Source organism: Marmota flaviventris, chromosome 4 (genome assembly GCF_047511675.1).
Source record: "Marmota flaviventris isolate mMarFla1 chromosome 4, mMarFla1.hap1, whole genome shotgun sequence".
In the NCBI taxonomy this organism is placed as follows: domain Eukaryota; kingdom Metazoa; phylum Chordata; class Mammalia; order Rodentia; family Sciuridae; genus Marmota; species Marmota flaviventris.
The window spans coordinates 37,022,110-37,040,264 of record NC_092501.1 but is presented as its reverse complement, the minus strand read 5'-3'; the positions used below and the strand labels follow the sequence as shown (position 1 = coordinate 37,040,264).

The following is an 18,155-nucleotide window of genomic DNA, read 5'->3' as shown; positions in this document are numbered from 1 at the left end:
CCCCACACCAGAAATGAACTCCATGAAGGTATGGGCCTCATCTGTTTTATTTATTGCTATGTTGACAGTACTTTGAACCAAGTCTGGCTCTTAGCAGTTGTTCAATAAAATCTGTTGAATGAACGAATGTCTGAATCCAATGAGCACAGAAACCTTAATGTATGGGAATATGACACTTTCTGCTTAGGTCCCCAATTCAACCCCCACCCCTTATCTTCATTGGGACCTTATTGCACAAAGCGCCGCAGCAAGGGCAAGGAAGTATAACACTCATACAACTGTGAGTGGAAATGTACACCTCTTTGTAAAGCCTAAAATGTATATGCATTTTGACAACAAACTTTTCCTGTTTTAAATATACCAAGTAAGAACCGCGGTGTACAGCGCTGCAGTGTTGCTGGTTGAATCAAAAGACAGGAACGGAAGCAGAGACATTAGATTCACTTAGATGGTAGAGAGCTGGAGAGAACATCTTTACCACAATTGCAACAAAAATAATGCTGAACAATCTCCTGATGCTTTTGCTTAAAATAATGATGGATAAAAATTCGACAGTTAACCGAGAGGCACATGAATTCAGCAGGTCAGAGGCCCTGCTGCAAACTCAGAACGACCCTGCGCTCGGCAAAGGTTTGGCCGCGGCTGGTCCGCGCTCGCGTTAAGTTTCGGTTTCTGGAGCGGGTCTCGGCGCCCAAGGGGATCAGATTCGGTTTCCAGTTTTCTTTTCCCGTTCGGGTCCAGCCTTTAACAAAGACCTGCGCGCGGCCGAGTCCCCGCGCTGCCCACGCCAGGCGGGAAGCGCGCGCACGCGCACTCGCCTCCCGTCCGCCCGCCGCTGTAGCCGTGGTGCCGGGTGCTGTGGAGCGAGCCCGAGGGCACCGCCGCCTCGGACGGCCCGCAGAGCCCCGCCGCCATGAGGTAAGGGCTTCCCAGCCTAGCTTCTCTCAAGTGCTGCGTCCGCCTTTGTTTGAAACCGTTGTCGCTCTCGTGTTCGTTCCCAGGGCAGCGCTGCGGCCCTTCCAGGGGACGCGCCCCCCGCGCGGGGCTGCCGGGCGTCTGTGTTTGGGACGCTCCCCGGAGTCCCGTCCCGGCAGGCGGCGTCCGAAGCCCGGAGGGCCGCGGAGATGGCAAAAAGGACGCTGCCCGCGAGTCCCGACCTCCTCCCGCGGGCTCTGAAAGCGGCACGGGCAGGGCGGAGGGCAGGGCGACGGCCCCCAGGAGCCCGTCCCTTGCCAGGGTCTGCGGCCGGGACCGTCGCGGAGGGTGGCCAGGAGACGCCCCCCGAGGCCGGTTTCCTCGCCGCGCTGTTCTCAGCCGCCGCAGTTGAGGCGGTGCAGCGCCGGCGGCCGTCGCCCCCGCTCGTCAGCGCCCGCAAGCCCTCCTTTCCTGCCCGGGAAGCCCCCGGGGCCGTGCGAGGCGGCGGCTGCGTGGCGCTGGTCACCTTCCCAGGCCGCCTTCCAGCTCGTGCCCCCCGCGTGGCACTCGCGGTTTCGCCGCAGCCTCCAGGCGTCACGTTTGCTTCCACTACCATTTGCCTTTCCGTTATCCGGCTCTTGAACGCTACCCTTTCTGGGCGCTATCCTCGTACCACGGACGGATTTTTCGTGTTCCATCCAATCCGTTGTCTAAAGCGCTACAAGTTTGTTTTTTATAAAAATTAGTGGCATCCAGCTCTGGGGTCTGTGGGAAGGGTTAGTTGCTTAGCACATAATAGTTGCACAATAAATGTTAAGTGTCACTATCATTATTGTCGTTATAACAAGTTAGAAAAACAAGTTTAAGTGCCTCACTTCTAACATTTGTAAGAAATGAAATAGGTAATCAGAAAAGGGCTTGAAGAAACAACCAGGAAGGGATGGGGTTGTGGCTCAGTGATAGAGGGCTCACCTACCATGCGTGAAGCGTGAGGCACTGGGTTCGATCCTCAGCACCACATAAAATAAAGATCTGTGTCCACCTGTAATTAAAAATAAATATTAAAAAGAAAGAAACAACTAGGAAAATGGGATGTATTGCATTTTGTGCGGGATGGACTAGAAGAGGGTTTGGCCCCACTGTGGTCTGTCTCCCAAAGATAAAATTGGTTTATCAGCTCTCATAGCCTCTGTACCAGTTTTCCAGAATCAAAGTTAAAAAATTAACCAGAGGGTGGCACACGCCTGCAATCCCAGATGATCAAGAGTTCAAAGCTAGCCTCAGCAAAAAGCGAGCTGCTAAGCAACTCAGAAAGACCCTGTCTTTAAATAAAATACAAAATAGGGTTGGGATGTGGCTCAGTGGTCAAGTGTCCCTGAGTTCAATGCCCAGATACTCCACACCCACAAAATTAACCAGATGAAGTTTAAACAGTAGGACTTCTCATGATGTCCAATTGAGCATCAGTTCCCCACCATCTGAGCAAAGCACTTTAGTGTCTCAGTGTCCCTTTTGAAATCTCACAGCTGTATTCCTAATATTTCTTCCTTGGACGGGCTGATTGAAATCTTATGAACAAAGGCAAGTGTTTATTTGACTCTATGATGGGCAGAAGACTAGTAAGGCCACATTGTCATGAATTTGGTTGGGCTGTAAGGACATGGTGCATCTTGTCATGCTTTTAGTGTAATTACACCAGAGAAGGAATAATTACCAAGGTGCAGTCTTTACAGGTTTCCCAGTCTGAATCTCTGGGTCAAATGCAGTAGTCCAAGATCTATTCTCAAACCCAAACATAGAGCTAGACAGCAAGCAAGGATATAAAACAAGTGGGACAGAGACCACTGAAATGGGAGGAGTTTGGAGCCATCATTTGGAAGGGTGGAACTGGCAAGAATTCCCTCATTTGAACTTTAGGTGCTTTTTATGCTAAACTTGTGCTGGACACACTAGGAGCTGACAGTATATAAGTGGATTCATTCATTCAACAAATATTGATTGAGCTTCTGTTATGTGCCTGGTATACACAGAGGTGAAAAAATAAAACAACACAAAGTACTTACTCTCAAGGGATTTATATTTTAATGGAAGAAATAGACAAACAGCAGATAAGTGAGTAAATAACATAATTCAAAACTGATAAGAGGTATAAGGAAAATAAAACAGTAGAATAGAGAGTGAACTAAATTGGAAGGGGAAATTTTTAGATAGCTCTGTCACAGGCAGCCTCTTGGGTAGGAAATATTTGTGCTGAGTTACAGAAAAGCTGGTCATGTGAAGATTTGGAAGCAGAACATATCAGGTGTAATAAGAACAATAGGTGATAAAGCCCTGAAACTTCTGTGCCCAAGACTGGAAGAATTCAATTCATCTAAAAAAAAGTGAAAAGGGGGGAGAAGTTGGGAAGTAGGTTGGACAGATGGATAAGGCCAGTTCCTTTAGGGGCTTGTAGAACAATGCAAGGGCTATATTAATATCTAAGGGAAGCCCTTAGATTAAGGGAGATTAAAAATTGGGCTTATTTAAGCAGAAGAAACATAATTTAGTTTTCTGCCTTTTCAAAAGTTTATTGGTGCTGATTTGGAGAATGGATCATAGGGGGCCAAGAGTGCAAGCAGGCATAACAGGTCTTTGCCCATCCCAAAGGAAAGATTGTTGTGATTTAAACTAGGAAAATATATATATATCCCTCCACCTGAGGTTGCACTTCTTTACTCCCATCATAATAAGAATTCCTGGAAACAGTGGTCTGTACCCCCCCCCCATATTCTTATTTCCACCTCTCATTATGCCCTGGAACCATCCCAGTAATGTTTTCATCCTTACCATTGTATTAAACAAAGGCAGCAGAATACAACAGACACTAGTATGGCAATATGTAAATCGGTGGATGTGTAACCAATGTGATTCTGCAATCTGTATACGGGGTAAAAATGGGAGTTCATAACCCACTTGAATCAAAGTGTGAAATATGATATATCAAGAACTATGTAATGTTTTCAACAACCAACAATAAAAATTAAAAAAAAAATAAACCATGTATCATAACAATAGATGTAACCTTCCAAAACATGAAGATCTCTAAAACACTGATATGATGTGCATAAAGCATGTATAGTATGCTAGCTTTGGTGTAAAACAGCTGGGGACAAACAAATGCATATATATTTGTATAATAAATACTACAAAGATAAAGCCCTAAAAAAAAAAAAAAAAGATCAAAACAGGACTATCCACTCCTCAGAAACCCTCTACTGCAACTCTAGAGTAAGTCTGTACTGTCTCTTTTTGGATTTCTTCAACCCTCCCTCATATCTGTCAGGGAGATTTGCTCTGGCCATCTGACTTTAAACTGTCTTGCAGAGTCCTTACCAACCTCCTGTTTCCTTTCCAGTATTCTTTCTTTTTTAAATATCTATTTTTTAGCTATAGGTGGACACAATATCTTTATTTTATTTTTATGTGGTGCTGAGGATAGAACCCAGTGCTTCACGCATGGTAGGCGAGTGCTCTACCTCTTTAGCCACCACCCCAACCCCACCAGCTTTACTTCTTATCTTAGTAATGATCATCATCTCAATCTTTATTTTCATTTATTGTTTTGTCTTTATGTTACACCCCCTTCCCATTAGAAAGTGGCATCAGGTCATGATTTTATTTTGTTCACTTCTGTATCCCCAACACTTATAATAGCACCCTGCATATAATAGGCTTTCACTAAATATTCTAATGAATACATAGCTTCCCTGTCTTTTTGTCTTGACTCCCTATTGTTCTTTGTTTACAGAGTAGACAGGAATTTTTAAAAACCTAGACCAAAGGCTGCCATTTCCCTACTTTAAAATCTCCTTCCAAGACTAGGAATGTAGATCAAGGTTAGAGTGCTTGTCTAGCATGTGTAAGGCCCTGGGTTTAAATCCCCAGCACTGAAAAATAAAATTTAAATGAAATATTTCTGGGATAGAACTATAAACCAAGGAAACCAGAATAAAGTTATGAGATCCTAGTGCTTTAGTTTTAAGATCAAATAAGATAAAATTGGTTGGTATGTAAAGAACAGTAGGTAAGGTTTAGAAATTATTCCCTTTATTTTTTCAAAAAATAAAAAAGATTTTATCTTTTACAGTGAAATTCCTAAGGACTCCTTGAAAGCCGTTCTGTTAGAGTTGGACTGTCACTTTACATGGAATTTACTTAAGGAAGATATTGATCTGTTTGATGTAGAAGATACAATTGGGCAACAGCTTGAATTTCTTACCACAAAATCCAGACTTGTTCTTTATAATTTACTGGCCTATGTGAAACATCTAAAAGGTCAAAATAATGATGCCCTAGAGTGTTTGAAACAAGCAGAAGAAATAATCCAGAGAGAACACTCAAATGAAAAAGATGTACGAAGTCTGGTCACTTGGGGAAACTACGCCTGGGTGTCTTACCACATGGACCAGCGTGAGGAAGTTCAGAAGTATATAGACAAGGTAGGGAATGTCTGCAGGAAATTGTCCAGTCCTTCTGACTACAAGTTGGAGCGCCCTGAGATTGACTGTGAGAAAGGGTGGGCACTCTTGAAATTTGGAGGAAAGTATTACCAAAAAGCTAAAGCAGCTTTTGAGAAGGCTCTGAAAGTAGAACCTGACAATCCTGAATTTAACATTGGCTATGCCATCACTGTGTATCGGCTGGATGATTCTGATAGAGAAGGGTCTGTAAAGAGCTTTTCTCTGGGACCTCTGAGGAAGGCTGTTATGCTGAACCCGGACAACAGCTACATTAAGGTTTTTCTGGCCCTGAAGCTTCAAGATGTTCATGCAGAAGCTGAAGGGGAAAAGTATATCGAAGAAATCCTAGACCAGGTATCATCTCAGCCTTATGTCCTTCGTTATGCAGCTAAATTCTATAGGAGAAAAAATTCCTGGGACAAAGCTCTTGAACTTTTAAAAAAGGCTTTGGAGGTGACACCAACCTCTTCTTTCCTGCATCACCAGATGGGGCTTTGCTACAGGGCACAAATGATCCAAATCAAGAAGGTCACGCGCAACAGACCTAAAGGAAAAGATAAACTGAAGGTCGAAGAGTTGATTGCATCCGCTATATTTCATTTCAAAGCAGCTGTGGAACGAGACTCTATGTTTGCATTTGCCTACACAGACCTTGCCAACATGTATGCTGAGGGAGGCCAGTATAGCAATGCTGAGGACATTTTCCAGAAAGCTCTTCATCTGGAGAATATAACTGATGATCACAAACACCAGATCCACTACCACTATGGCCGCTTTCAGGAGTTTCACTGTAAATCAGAAAATATTGCCATCTACCATTACTTAGAAGCCTTAAAGGTCAAAGACAGGTCATCCTTGCGCACCAAATTGATAAGTGCTCTGAGGAAATTGGCTACCAAGAGACTTTGTCACAATGCTTTAGATGTGCAGAGTTTAAGTGCCCTAGGGTTTGTTTATAAGCTGGAGGGAGAAAAGAGACAAGCTGCTGAGTACTATAAGAGGGCCCAGAAGATTGATCCTGAAAATGCAGAATTCCTTACTGCTCTCTGTGAGCTTCAACTTTCCTTTTAAATACTTACCCTAGGAAATGTGGTTTAAGTTCCCCGCCCCCATTTTGGTTTCTTGTATTTTGATTGTTTTGATCCATCTTCATTATAGAGCCAATATTTTTTGAGTTAACTATGTTCTAGACATTGTACTTAAATTTTCTATTCATTACGATGAATTTTGCTGTTTTAATTCTTTTTTTAATTACAATTCCATAATTCATTAAGAAACAGCAAGAGTCCAGCTGTTGTTATTTTTTTTTAATGATATGGCCATTATGATTTGACACCCTTTTCTCTGCTATTTATAATAATTTTATGATTAAATTTTGTGAAATTTCCCATATTGCTTATGCTACAGAAACTTGATAGCTAAGTCAGGAAAATATTTTCAGGAATGCAAAATTGTGTTAAACTCTTACTTATATAGCTTGCAAAAAACAGAACCTTTCACTTAACAGATGTTTTGAGTCTAAAAGGATGTTTTTCAACCTGAAAGTCACCTGAAGAATTCTTTTTGTTGGAAAAATAGTAAAAAGTTTGTTGACTTCAATAAAAGGGGGAAACTATAATAGGAGAAAAAAGATATTCTCAATTTGTAAATACTACAGAACTTAGAGGATTTATAAGAAATTGAAAATATTGTCTTCCTGAATGTTCAGTATAGACCTAGAAATTATGAGAAAAAATGAATAATGGAATATCATTAAGCTCATTTTATGTGTTTTTTAACTAGAAAAATAAACCTATGCTGAATGTAGATGGAGTTAATCTTATTCTTTCCAATTAAAATTGCAGTATTTTTAGGTTAAGATCATTGAAATAAGAAGCAGACCAGCTGAGACATTGAGAACTGATAAACAAATGGATAAAGTAGATATCTCTAACCTATATTCCCAGACTACCAAGATTTCAGTATATTAGTTGGATTTGGACTGGGTGGGGCTCTCCCATTTCCAATCTGGCCTTGTTTAACTGTTTTAGTATTCCAAAGTGACTTCTGTGAAACTTTCTTTTGTCCAAAATTTTCATATTGTCAGCGTATCTCAGGATTTTCCTGTAGATCCTTAGGAATAGTTAGGCTTTGTTTTCAGTTTTAATATTCAACTTGAGGGGTCATTTCCTAAATTCTTTTATCCAAGAGGGATTAAAAACATCTTAAGTTGGGATATTACAGTGTGGCTTCTCTAATGGTGTACCTTTGGTGATAGACCAGTTGTATAACTACCACTGCATAACTGGGAAAGTATGCCGTATGCTTAATTCTCCATTTTTCCAGTGTAATTCTTAAAATTCTTATGTGTTTATTTTTTTAGTTCACAGAACTCCAGTTCTTTATTAATCACAGCTTGCTCACAATGATATACAGGAAAATAGCACTAATGAAGAGTATATATGCAGGCAGCAACCTTCAGGAGTTGGGAGGTGGGAGTTGGGAGAGAAATGATTTCAAAACTATGATAGGTACTTATGATGGGTATCTGGTGATTCTCTTAGTTGGCACAAATGCCCTGCCTATCCTACCCTTTGACTGAATCAGCTTCACAGATGGAGTGATTTTTAAAATTTTTTAATTTTTAGTAATAGGCAGGATTGCCTCACACTGGGGAAGAAAGACCAGCTTGAGTGGAAGTCCTCAGTGTTTTTGATTTTGTTTGTGTTTGAATGCAACAACCAGCTCACAGTTTCCAAGTGGAAAAATATTCAATAGCATCATGTACTTGTACCTATAGGTAAAAGCTTAAAATGAACATTATCAATCATGGCATCCACAAATAAGCCACCTGACACATTAATTAATTCATTCCATCAAAAGAACTTAAACTAGAGAAGTCAGCCCACTTTATGAAGAGCGATTTTCCACATGCTAGGCAAGCCCTCCACTGCTTCTTTAAATATTACTCATGCTGTACTCATACTTGTGATCATCCTACCTCTGCCTACTGAGTAGATGGGGTTATAGGTGTGTAGCGCCATGCCTGACCCACACATACCATTTTAAGGTACCTCTTTCACATCCTGTACCTGAGCTGTATCCGAGTTGGGTTTTTGAAAATATTTTGTCTTTTGGTTGCATTCAGGGCTTCAATTCAGATGACCCCATAGCTCTAAAAACTTGTTCAGAAAAAGCTTGTTTACAAAATACTGTTCATTGCAAAAACCAGAAAACCAAACTTAAACGGCTTCAAAACAGTAGCAAAAGTAAATCTTGTTTTCAGTCAAGACTTGATCCAAGTGTGACCAAGATATAATTGCTCTCCACTTTCAAAGTCCTTATTTATCTAACTTGACTTCATTCTGAATTGGTGGTCTAAGATGACTATCATGCTTTCATGTTCCTTTCCATTGGAAAAGAGCATATCTCCTCTTATAACCATGTAGGAAGTACAGGTGTGACAGAATAATCTTAGATAACATTCCCCTTCTTAAATCAGCCATCATGTCCTGTAGGACAAGGAAAGTATCATACTTATCAGTTAAGTCACACAGCTGACCCTGAAAGCCAAGAATGGAAAAATTCTGATGTCTCTAGAAACATGCTGCAAGATACAGAAGTGAACTCACCAAAATATTAGTGTTTGATATTGGCTGCCCAAAATACCAACAACATGTAGATTGAAATAAAAAAAGACTTTTCCTTTCTTCCACACTTCTCTCTCCCACAAGTATCTTAAATAGGAGAGCCAGAATTGTAGCTCAGTGGTAAAGAGCTTGCCTAGCATACACAAGGCCCTGGGTTCAATCCCTGACACAGGGAAAACAAACAAAAAAAAAGCTCAAGTCCTTAACAGTAAACTTTCTGCTGGAATTTCAGGTATTCTCAGTCAGGTCCTATTTCTGTCCACTTAAGCATGATAGAGGGTGCATCAAGATTGGTTCCTGGAAGGTCAGACAAGAAAAGCAATTATATTTACAGTGTAGCAACGGCTGCCAACTATGATTCAGACAACTTAAAAAAATGGGTGAAACAACCAGAAGCATTTAGCATGTGAATGTGAGTCTGAAGTACTAAAGATGGCTGTGTGCCTGAAGTTATGACATACATGCAATAAAATTGGGAAGCCATCACCAACTTATCTACCAGCTTTTTGAAGTCCACAGTCCTTGAACAAAATGAGTCCAAATTCAAGGTGACAAAAAATGGTTGATAAAAGTGGGCATGGGAAGACTTGGACATCAAGGAAGGGACTAAACCTAGTTACCCATGTGTTGAGCTTGTGTGCATGATTCTCTCAACACACACAGAAACACATGTACTATAATTTAAAAGGCCCACTCTGATACCATCATAGGGTAATGTTTTGCATTTTTCATTTACTATGTTAGTCACTTTTAAATGTTAATCTTATTTAAATGTCTCAACACTGTAAATGAATAGAACAAAGCTGAGAGAGGTTAAGTAACATTCTCAAAATCACATAGCCACTGAGTGGTGGGCCTAGGATTTAAAATCAGATTTGACCTAATTTTCAGTCCACTTTTCATTGTATCAGTGGTTCCTAAATCTAACTCTAAATTGGAATCACTGTTTGGAGTCTTTTTAAAAATCAGATTTTCCCAGGGCTGAGGGGTAGCTGTTGTAGGGCATATATTTAGCATTACTAGGCCCTTGGTTCTATCCCCAGTACCAGCATCCAAAATAAAATTTCCAGGTCCTACCACAGACCTAAATCAGAACCTCAGGGTAGGTCCTAGGGGTGTGGGGATGGGAAGGATGGTGGAATGAGAGACATTACTACCCTCTGTACATGTATGATTGCATGAACAGTGTGACTCTGCATGTGTGAAGCCAGAGAAATAAGAAGTTGTGCTCCATTTGTGTACAATGAGTTGAAATACATTCTGCTGTCATGTATAACTAATTAAAACAAATTAAAAATTAAAAAGGGAAAGAGAATCAAACAAGATAAAACAGCAATGAAGAGTCAGAGGCTTGAAGATCTTACCTCAGAGTAAGGCCTGACTTACAGCTCTGGAGCCACATAATGAAATAGAATGAGCTAACCCAGGATTACCTTTCCAAAATTCTACTTCATCAATTCTTTGAGAAATCTTCTTTTTATTTTTTTTTTAATTTATCAGAGTTTCCAGGGGCAGTGGTACATACCCATAATCCCAGCAGCTTGGGAGGCTGAGGCAGGAGGATGACAAGTTTGAAGCCAGCCTCAGGAACTTAGTGAGGCCCTAAGCAATTTAGTGAGACCCTGTCTCAAAAAGTAAAAAGGGCTGGGGATGTAACTCAGTGTTAAAGTGCTCCTGGGTTTGATCCCCAGTACAAAAAAAAAAAAAAAAAAAAAAGCATTTATAAAAAAATAAAATTACCAGGGGCTGGAGTTGTAGCTCAGTAGTAGTGCACTTGCCTAGCATGTGTGAGGCACTGGGTTCGATTCTCAGCACCGCATATAAAGGTCCATTGACAACTAAAAAAAAAAATTACCAGTTTCCCACTGAAAGATCAGTAACTCCCTCATAACGTGTGCACCCACACTAAGCACCGTAGCCTTTTACATTACAAAATTGCATTTTTCAGAGTCAACTCTCCCTTTCTCCCACAACACCTTTTTCTGTGGCCTTATGACTACACAGCTGCTTTTTTACTACCTTAAAGTACATAGTAATTCCAATGCATTCCACATAATTCAGAAGACTCTGATCAGGCCAGATTCAGACAGTGAATCAGAAGGTGATATGCTTCATCAATTACCTAGTTTTTAGAAATCTGCAGATGAGCTATGCTCATAGACAGAGCAAATCTTTGGGAAACATGGTCTGTAGCAATTCTCAAACTTTAGTGTTCTTGCAAATCATGCGACAGTCTTGTTAAAAGACAGATTCTGAGTCAGTAGGTATCACAGAAGCCTGAGGTTCTGTACTTTAAACAAGCTGATGATGATGATGATGTTCTTTTGACTACATTTTGAATAGTGAAGAGTGTACAACATTGCTCCTCAAACTGCATACTGGAATCACTTGAGAAGCTAAAAAACAAAAAATGAAACATTCATGTCTGGGTTCCCCACCCCCAGGAATGACTTAATAGGCATAGGGTGTGATCCAAGCATCATGATTTTTAACTTTCTGAGGTGACACTCTTGTGCAGCAAAGTCTGAGATACTAGGATCTACAATGGGAGAAGCAAACATAATAAAAGTCACTGAGCTAACAGGCTTAAACAGATACTCCTTGATCTCTTGAGTATTTGTTTGGTAATTCAATCCTTCATGGCACTGGGTATGCAATAGGTCTACTTAAAGTTTTCTGAGTTGCATTGCACAGTATACTGCCCTACCTCTGAAATCTGCTCTTACCAATTGACTCAAAGCCCCTGAGTCCAAATTCCAGTAAGGTAAATTCATCCTGTCAAGCCTCATAAAGTCCCCTGATGTGGGCCCAAGTTCTTTTCCTTACCTATTAGACCAGCCTGCCCAGGGAAGTAGCTGCAGTTGCCCTTCAGGAAAAGAATTTGTCCAAATTGTGAAAGTGCTCTTGGAAAATATTTCTTTGAGCACTAAAACTGAGAAGTCCTTTCAAAAAATGATAAATCAGCCAGCAGAAAATGGCTTCAGAGGAAGGAGTAATGGAACTAATGGAGCTCTTGAAGTTATTTGCTGTCCTCTGTGCAGAGCCAGTGTTAGCAGTTGATCATGTGAATCAGCTTTAAAGACAATATAGGGGGCTGGGGCTGTAGCTCAGTGGCAAAGTGCTTGCCTCACATGTGTAAGGCACTGGGTTCTATCCTCAGCACTACATAAAAATAAATATACTGTGTGTTCATCTACAACTAAAAAAATACTTCAAAAAACACTTTAAAAAAAAAAGAGGGCCTGGGGTTGTGGCTCAGTGGTAGTGTGCTCGCCTAGCATGTGTGAGGCACTGGGTTCGATTCTCAGCACCACGTACAAATAAATAAAATAAAGGTCTATCAACAACTGGAAAATATTTTTTTAAAAAAGACAATCCACACAGTTACTGTTTCTAGATTGATGTTAGATGAAAATTATCACCATTCAAAAACAACATTATAGATCTATGGAACATTAGAACCAAGAGCACCCTAAGGAAATGCCTTCTTCAACCAATTTTATGGATATGAAAATTGAGATTTGGACTGGTGATGTGACTTATTAAGACTTCACAGCTAATTTATAGGCTGTAGTTTCTGCTCTTGGTTCCTGGGTCAGTAGCACTCTTCCCTGATGGACAAGTGTTTGTACCTGTAATCAGTAATATTTATTATACCAGGTTAAACCTTAGTTGACAGTTGAGCTGGCCATGAAGTGACCATGCCTACATGACATCAACTACAACACAGAACTATTCTGCGAGAATAGTTCTTTTGTGGAATGTTTACTATGGAGGATAAAGAACATAACACATACAAATGAATTAATATGTAGCATGCTTTTTTATATTTGGTGAATTATAAGAAATTGGAATCCATTTGGCCTTGATGATTAGAGCAATCTCCTTTGAAGAGTTCAGAGGTAATAATGTTTTTACCCTAATGCAGTGGTCATGAGAAATACCTCTCAGCTCTTCAAATAGAGAAATTATAATTTAATGAGAGTCTCATCTGCAATACACTGAATCTGTCATTACATTTACCTTTTGACAATGCTTCCCAGTGTGGTACAGATGCTAAGGCCCTTTGTTGGGGAGGCAGGACTCCTCGGACAAGCAGCTGGGACTCCAGGATTCCCTCAGTCTTGTCATATTTTCCTTAAAACTATACCGTTATCTTAGATACTTCTAACTTCTTTTCCTTCTCTGTCTCCTACTTTGAGGACAGGGCTGCATCATGGCTAAGCCGCTTTCCCAGTCTCACTCTGCTCTTGCCCATTTTAACTTATAGGTGTTTCTCCTAATAAATTTCTCACATGTTCAATCCGATCTTAGCTCAAACTGACACCCCTAGTGAGAGAAATGCAATCAGGGCTCTGGCTGTAGGGTAAATCATGTTTACAGAGTCAAAACACCATTTTCTGTTTTTCAACTTTGGAGGTTAGTGATTGCGATTAAAAAAACAAAAAGCATAAATTTCTCCGACCTTGATTATATTTGAATTGGAAAACAAAAGAGGGAAAAGAAGTAAGGGAATATATCTGTCTCTAGGGGTCCCTGGGGTGTGTGTGGACTGTTGTTGCGCATAGTATCCTCCTGAGGGGGTAAGTCTGGCACTGGGAACCTCCCATGGCACCCCACTCAGGGATTGATGGGGGAATGGCATGCAGGTGAACTTCCCCCTCAAGCTATGCCAAAGATCACACACAGCACCTGAGAAGGGTGTGACCTGCCAAGATGTCAATAAACCTGCTGACCATCAGGAAGCAAGACTCCACCTTTGAGACTTTATCCCTGCCTTTGGTGTAGCCCCTTAAATAAACCACAGGAGCCATTTTGTTGTTCATCTAGTTCCAGAACCTATGTAGACTAGATCTATCAGGGGCTTCATTTTCTGTAAATATTTCTGAGTATTTGGGCTTTGTTATTTACTAATTATTCGAAATTGTAAGTCTTACGGTGGCTTGGATTATCCTGAGCAGGAAGAAGGACCCCTTAATGAGACACTGGCCATTATTCCCCCAATATATGTCAGTCCATTTTGTGCTGCAAAACAGAATACCTGAGATAGATTTCTAAAGAACTGAAATTTATTTCTCACAGTTCTGACGGCTGGGAAGTCCAAGATCAAGGCAAGGAAGACTTAATCACACTGGTCTCTGCTTCTCCTCCAGAGGAGAGGCTCTCTGTTCCTCACATGACAAGAGAGTAGAAGAGAGAAAGAACCCATAGTTGTGAAGCCCCCACTTTTTTTTTGTTCGACTTAGTTGTATATGACAGCAGAATGCATTTCAATTCATCGCCCACAAATGGAGCTCAACATTCAATTCTCTGGTTGTACACAGTGTAGAGATGTACCATTCATGCAATCATACATGTACATAGGGTATTAATGTCCATTCATTCCACCATCTTTCCTATCCTCATAACCCATCCTCTCCCTCCCCTTTGCCCAATCCAAAGTTCCTCTATTCTACCCATGCCCCCTCCTCAAGAATACAAGCAATAGTAAGTGTTGGAGAGGGCTAGGGTTGTGGCTCAGTGGTAGTACACTTGCTGGCACGCGTGGGGCGCTGAGTTCAATCCTCAGCACCACATAAAAAATAAAAAAGGTATTGTGTCCAACTATAACTAAAATAAAGTATAAAAAAATAAGTGTCGGAGAGGATGCAGGGAAAAAGGTACACTCATACATTGCTGGTAGGGCTGCAAATTGGTGCAAACACTTTGGAAAGCATAGAGATTCCTCAGAAAACTTGGAATGGAATCACCATTTTACCCAGCTAGCCCACTCCTTGGTCTATTTTAAGTCCCAAAGGACTTAAAATCAACATGCATTCGGCCTTTAGTTTTGGGGATTGGCTTACTTTGCTTAGCATAATATTCTCCAGGTCCATCCACTTACCTGCAAATGCCATAATTTTATTCTCTTTTAATGTTGAGTAACATTTCATTACACACACACACACACACACACACACACATTTTTTCTCACATTTTTTTTCATTCATCTATTGATGGTCATCTAAGTTGGTTCCACAGTTTAGTTATTGTGAATTGTGCTGCTATACCATTGGTGTGGCTATGTCACTGTAGTTATGCTGATTTTTAAATCCTTTGGGACTTAAAATAGACCAAGGAATGGGATAACTGGGTCAGATGGTGGTTCCATTCCAAGTTTTCTGAGGAATCTCCACACTGCTTTCCAAAGTGGTTGCACCATTTGCAGTCCCACCAGCAATGTATGAGTGTAGCTTTTTCCCCACGTCCTCTCCAGTACTTATTATTGCTTGTATTCTTGATAACTGCCATTCTGACTGGGGTGAGATGAAATCTTAGTTTTGATTTGCATTTCTCTAATTACTAAAGACATTGAACACATTTTCATATATTTGTTGATTGCTTGTGTATCTTCTTCTGTGAAGTGTCTGTTCAGTTCCTTAGCCCATTTGTTGATTGGTTTGTTGTGCTTTTTGGTATTAAGATTTTTTGAGTTCTTTATATATCCTGGAGATTAGTGCTCTATCTGATATGCATGTAGTAAGGAGGTTCTCCCACTTTGTAGGCTGTCTCTCCACGTTATTGTTTCCCTTGCTGAGAAGAAGCTTTTTAGTTTAAATCCATCCCATTTATTAATTCTTGATTTTATTTCTTTCACTTTAGGAGTCTGGTTAAGGAAGCTGGGCCCTAATCTGACATGATGAAGATTTTGGCCTACTTTTTCTTCTATTAGGTGCAGGGTCTCTGGTCTAATTCCTAGGTCCTTTATCCACTTTGAGTTGAGTTTTGTACATGGTGAGAGATAGAAGTTTAATTTCATTTTGCTACATATGGATTTCCAGTTTTCCAGCACCATTTGTTGAAGAGGCTATCCTTTCTCCAATGTATGTTTTTAGCACCTTTGTCTAGTATGACATAACTGTATTTATATGGGTTGATCTCTGTGTCTTCTATTCTGTACCATTGGTCTACATGTCTATTTTAGTGCCAATACTGTGCTGTTTTTGTATAAATTAAGGTCTGGTATTGTGATGCCTCCTGCTTCACTTTTCTTGCTAAGGATTGCTTTGGCTATTCTGGGTCTCTTATTTTTCCATATGAATTTCATGATTGCTTTTTTGAGTTCTATGAAGAATGACATTGGGATTTTAATAGGAATCACATTAAATCTGTATAAATTTTGGTAGTATGGCCATTTTGACAATAGTAACTACAAACCCAAGGACATAGGAGATCTTTCCATCTTCTAAGGGCCTCTCCAATTTCCTTCTTTAGTGTTCCGTAGTTTTCATTTCAGAGGCCTTTCACCACTTTAGTTAGATTGATTCCCAAGTATTTTATATTTTTTGAGACTATTTTGAATGGGGTAATTTTTCTAATTTCTCTTTCAGTGGATTCATCACTTATGTATAGAAATGCAGTTGATTTATGAGTATTGATTTTATATCTTGCTACTTTGCTGAATTTATTTATTAGTTCTAGAAGTTTTCTGGATCACTGATATGTGATTTCCTATCCTTAACTTTTTCTTTTCCTGGGATCAAACTACACACACCCAATCCTATCCCAACTACAACCACCTCCTTTTCTGGCAGCTTCCTATTTACTAAGACAAATTTGTTCATTAGACATATTATTTATTTCACTTTAAGCAAAGACAAAACAGCATCTAATTGCAAGACACGTGCATAGAAATGCCATGTATATGTTCCCATTTTCTCTGAACTGAGAGGCTCCTCTACAAAGTGATGAACTAGAATTCTCAATATCCTTTTTCTTTTGATGACGCCTAAGCAGGGTAACCAAAGAAATAAGAAAGGTGAGAAGTGTAAGCTTTGGGAAAGCCATCCTCTGGGAGAACTCAGAGACCTCACAGGCAAGCATGAATTGACACAGGGGATTGGACTCTGAGGACAGTGTACATGATCTAGACTTTAGAGACACATGGAAAAATCACAGCTAACTCTATAGGTGCTGTCAAAGGGCAGTAGGTGTATTATGCTAATAAAATCCGTATGAAATCACCAAAACAGGCATATTTATTATTTCCTTTTGCAAATCAGTACTTTGAAATTTAGAGATTTAAATAAGCCGAAAGTCACATACCTAATAAGAAGTAGGAAAGGATTTAAACCCTGGATGTCTGACTCTAGGATCTTGTACTTAACCACTCTATAATAAATAGTCTTAAACACTGAGGTGGAGCACAAGGGCAGACAGAATCATATATTTTCAGAGACATAGGTGATTCTAGAGGACGATTTGGAGCTCTGACATTCTACAATCATAGGTCACCAGACACTGTTTTACCCAAGGCCCCCAAAACTTCCTGGAATGAATTGTGAAATGGAATTAGTCATTTGTGATGCTGGGATTCAAATCTGCTCTGAAGCCCCTGAGAGAGTGGCCTAAAAAATCAAGGGACTAGATCTAGTGAGGAACGGTCTCAAGAATTGGATGTTGAAATTCAAAGACTTGTAATAAATTCCTCAAAAAAAAAAAAAAACTACTGTAGAAGGCTGAAGAATCATTAAACTATCAGAAGCCAGGACACCTAGTCCTTTGCCCTTGGGAGGAAGGATGCATCCCTGTGCACACCCCAACCCTATCAGACCTCTCCCAGGGTAGAGAGCAGTATAAGAAACCAGGGAGATGCCTGGGTGTAGCCATTGCACAAAACAACATACTTCAAAACATGTTACACATGATAAATGAAGATTCATATTTTTCCCTTAAAAAGAAGGAAGAATGGGAGAGAGAAAGGAAGAGGGAAAGGGAAAAAGGAAGGAAGGAGGCAGAGTGCTGTAATATATGCAACAACCAGAATTTGCCCCTTAATATCCCTGGACCTGCCTTGAGCCTCTAGGACTCGACTCTAGAAAGTGGCTCTGAGACCGGAATTCCACTAAATATTAATTTGACTTGAGAAGGGCTTCCTCTCTCTCCAAGCTTTCCCTTTTGCATAGTACATTAACTGTAACAGTTTCATCCAACGAATAAACAATATAAAAACTAAATCAAACACCAAAACTAAAAACTGTTTGCAGACCTTTACTTAAAAGGTTTCAGTAGGCAGGACAACCTACAACTTAAAACTTAATATTAGATAATCTCTGGGTTTTAAAAAATATTT

General features: G+C 40.2%; 1 protein-coding gene across 1 annotated transcript; it reads left to right on the top strand.

The window, feature by feature from the left end:
• Positions 1-836: 836 nt before the first annotated feature.
• On the top strand, positions 837-7,220 carry Ifit5 (interferon induced protein with tetratricopeptide repeats 5). The gene is made up of 2 exons (XM_027939972.2): positions 837-918; positions 5,042-7,220. The coding sequence occupies exons 1-2, from the start codon at positions 914-916 to the stop codon at positions 6,483-6,485; spliced, it is 1,449 nt and encodes a 482-aa protein (XP_027795773.1). The 5' UTR covers positions 837-913; the 3' UTR covers positions 6,486-7,220.
• The last annotated feature ends 10,935 nt before the right edge of the window (positions 7,221-18,155 follow it).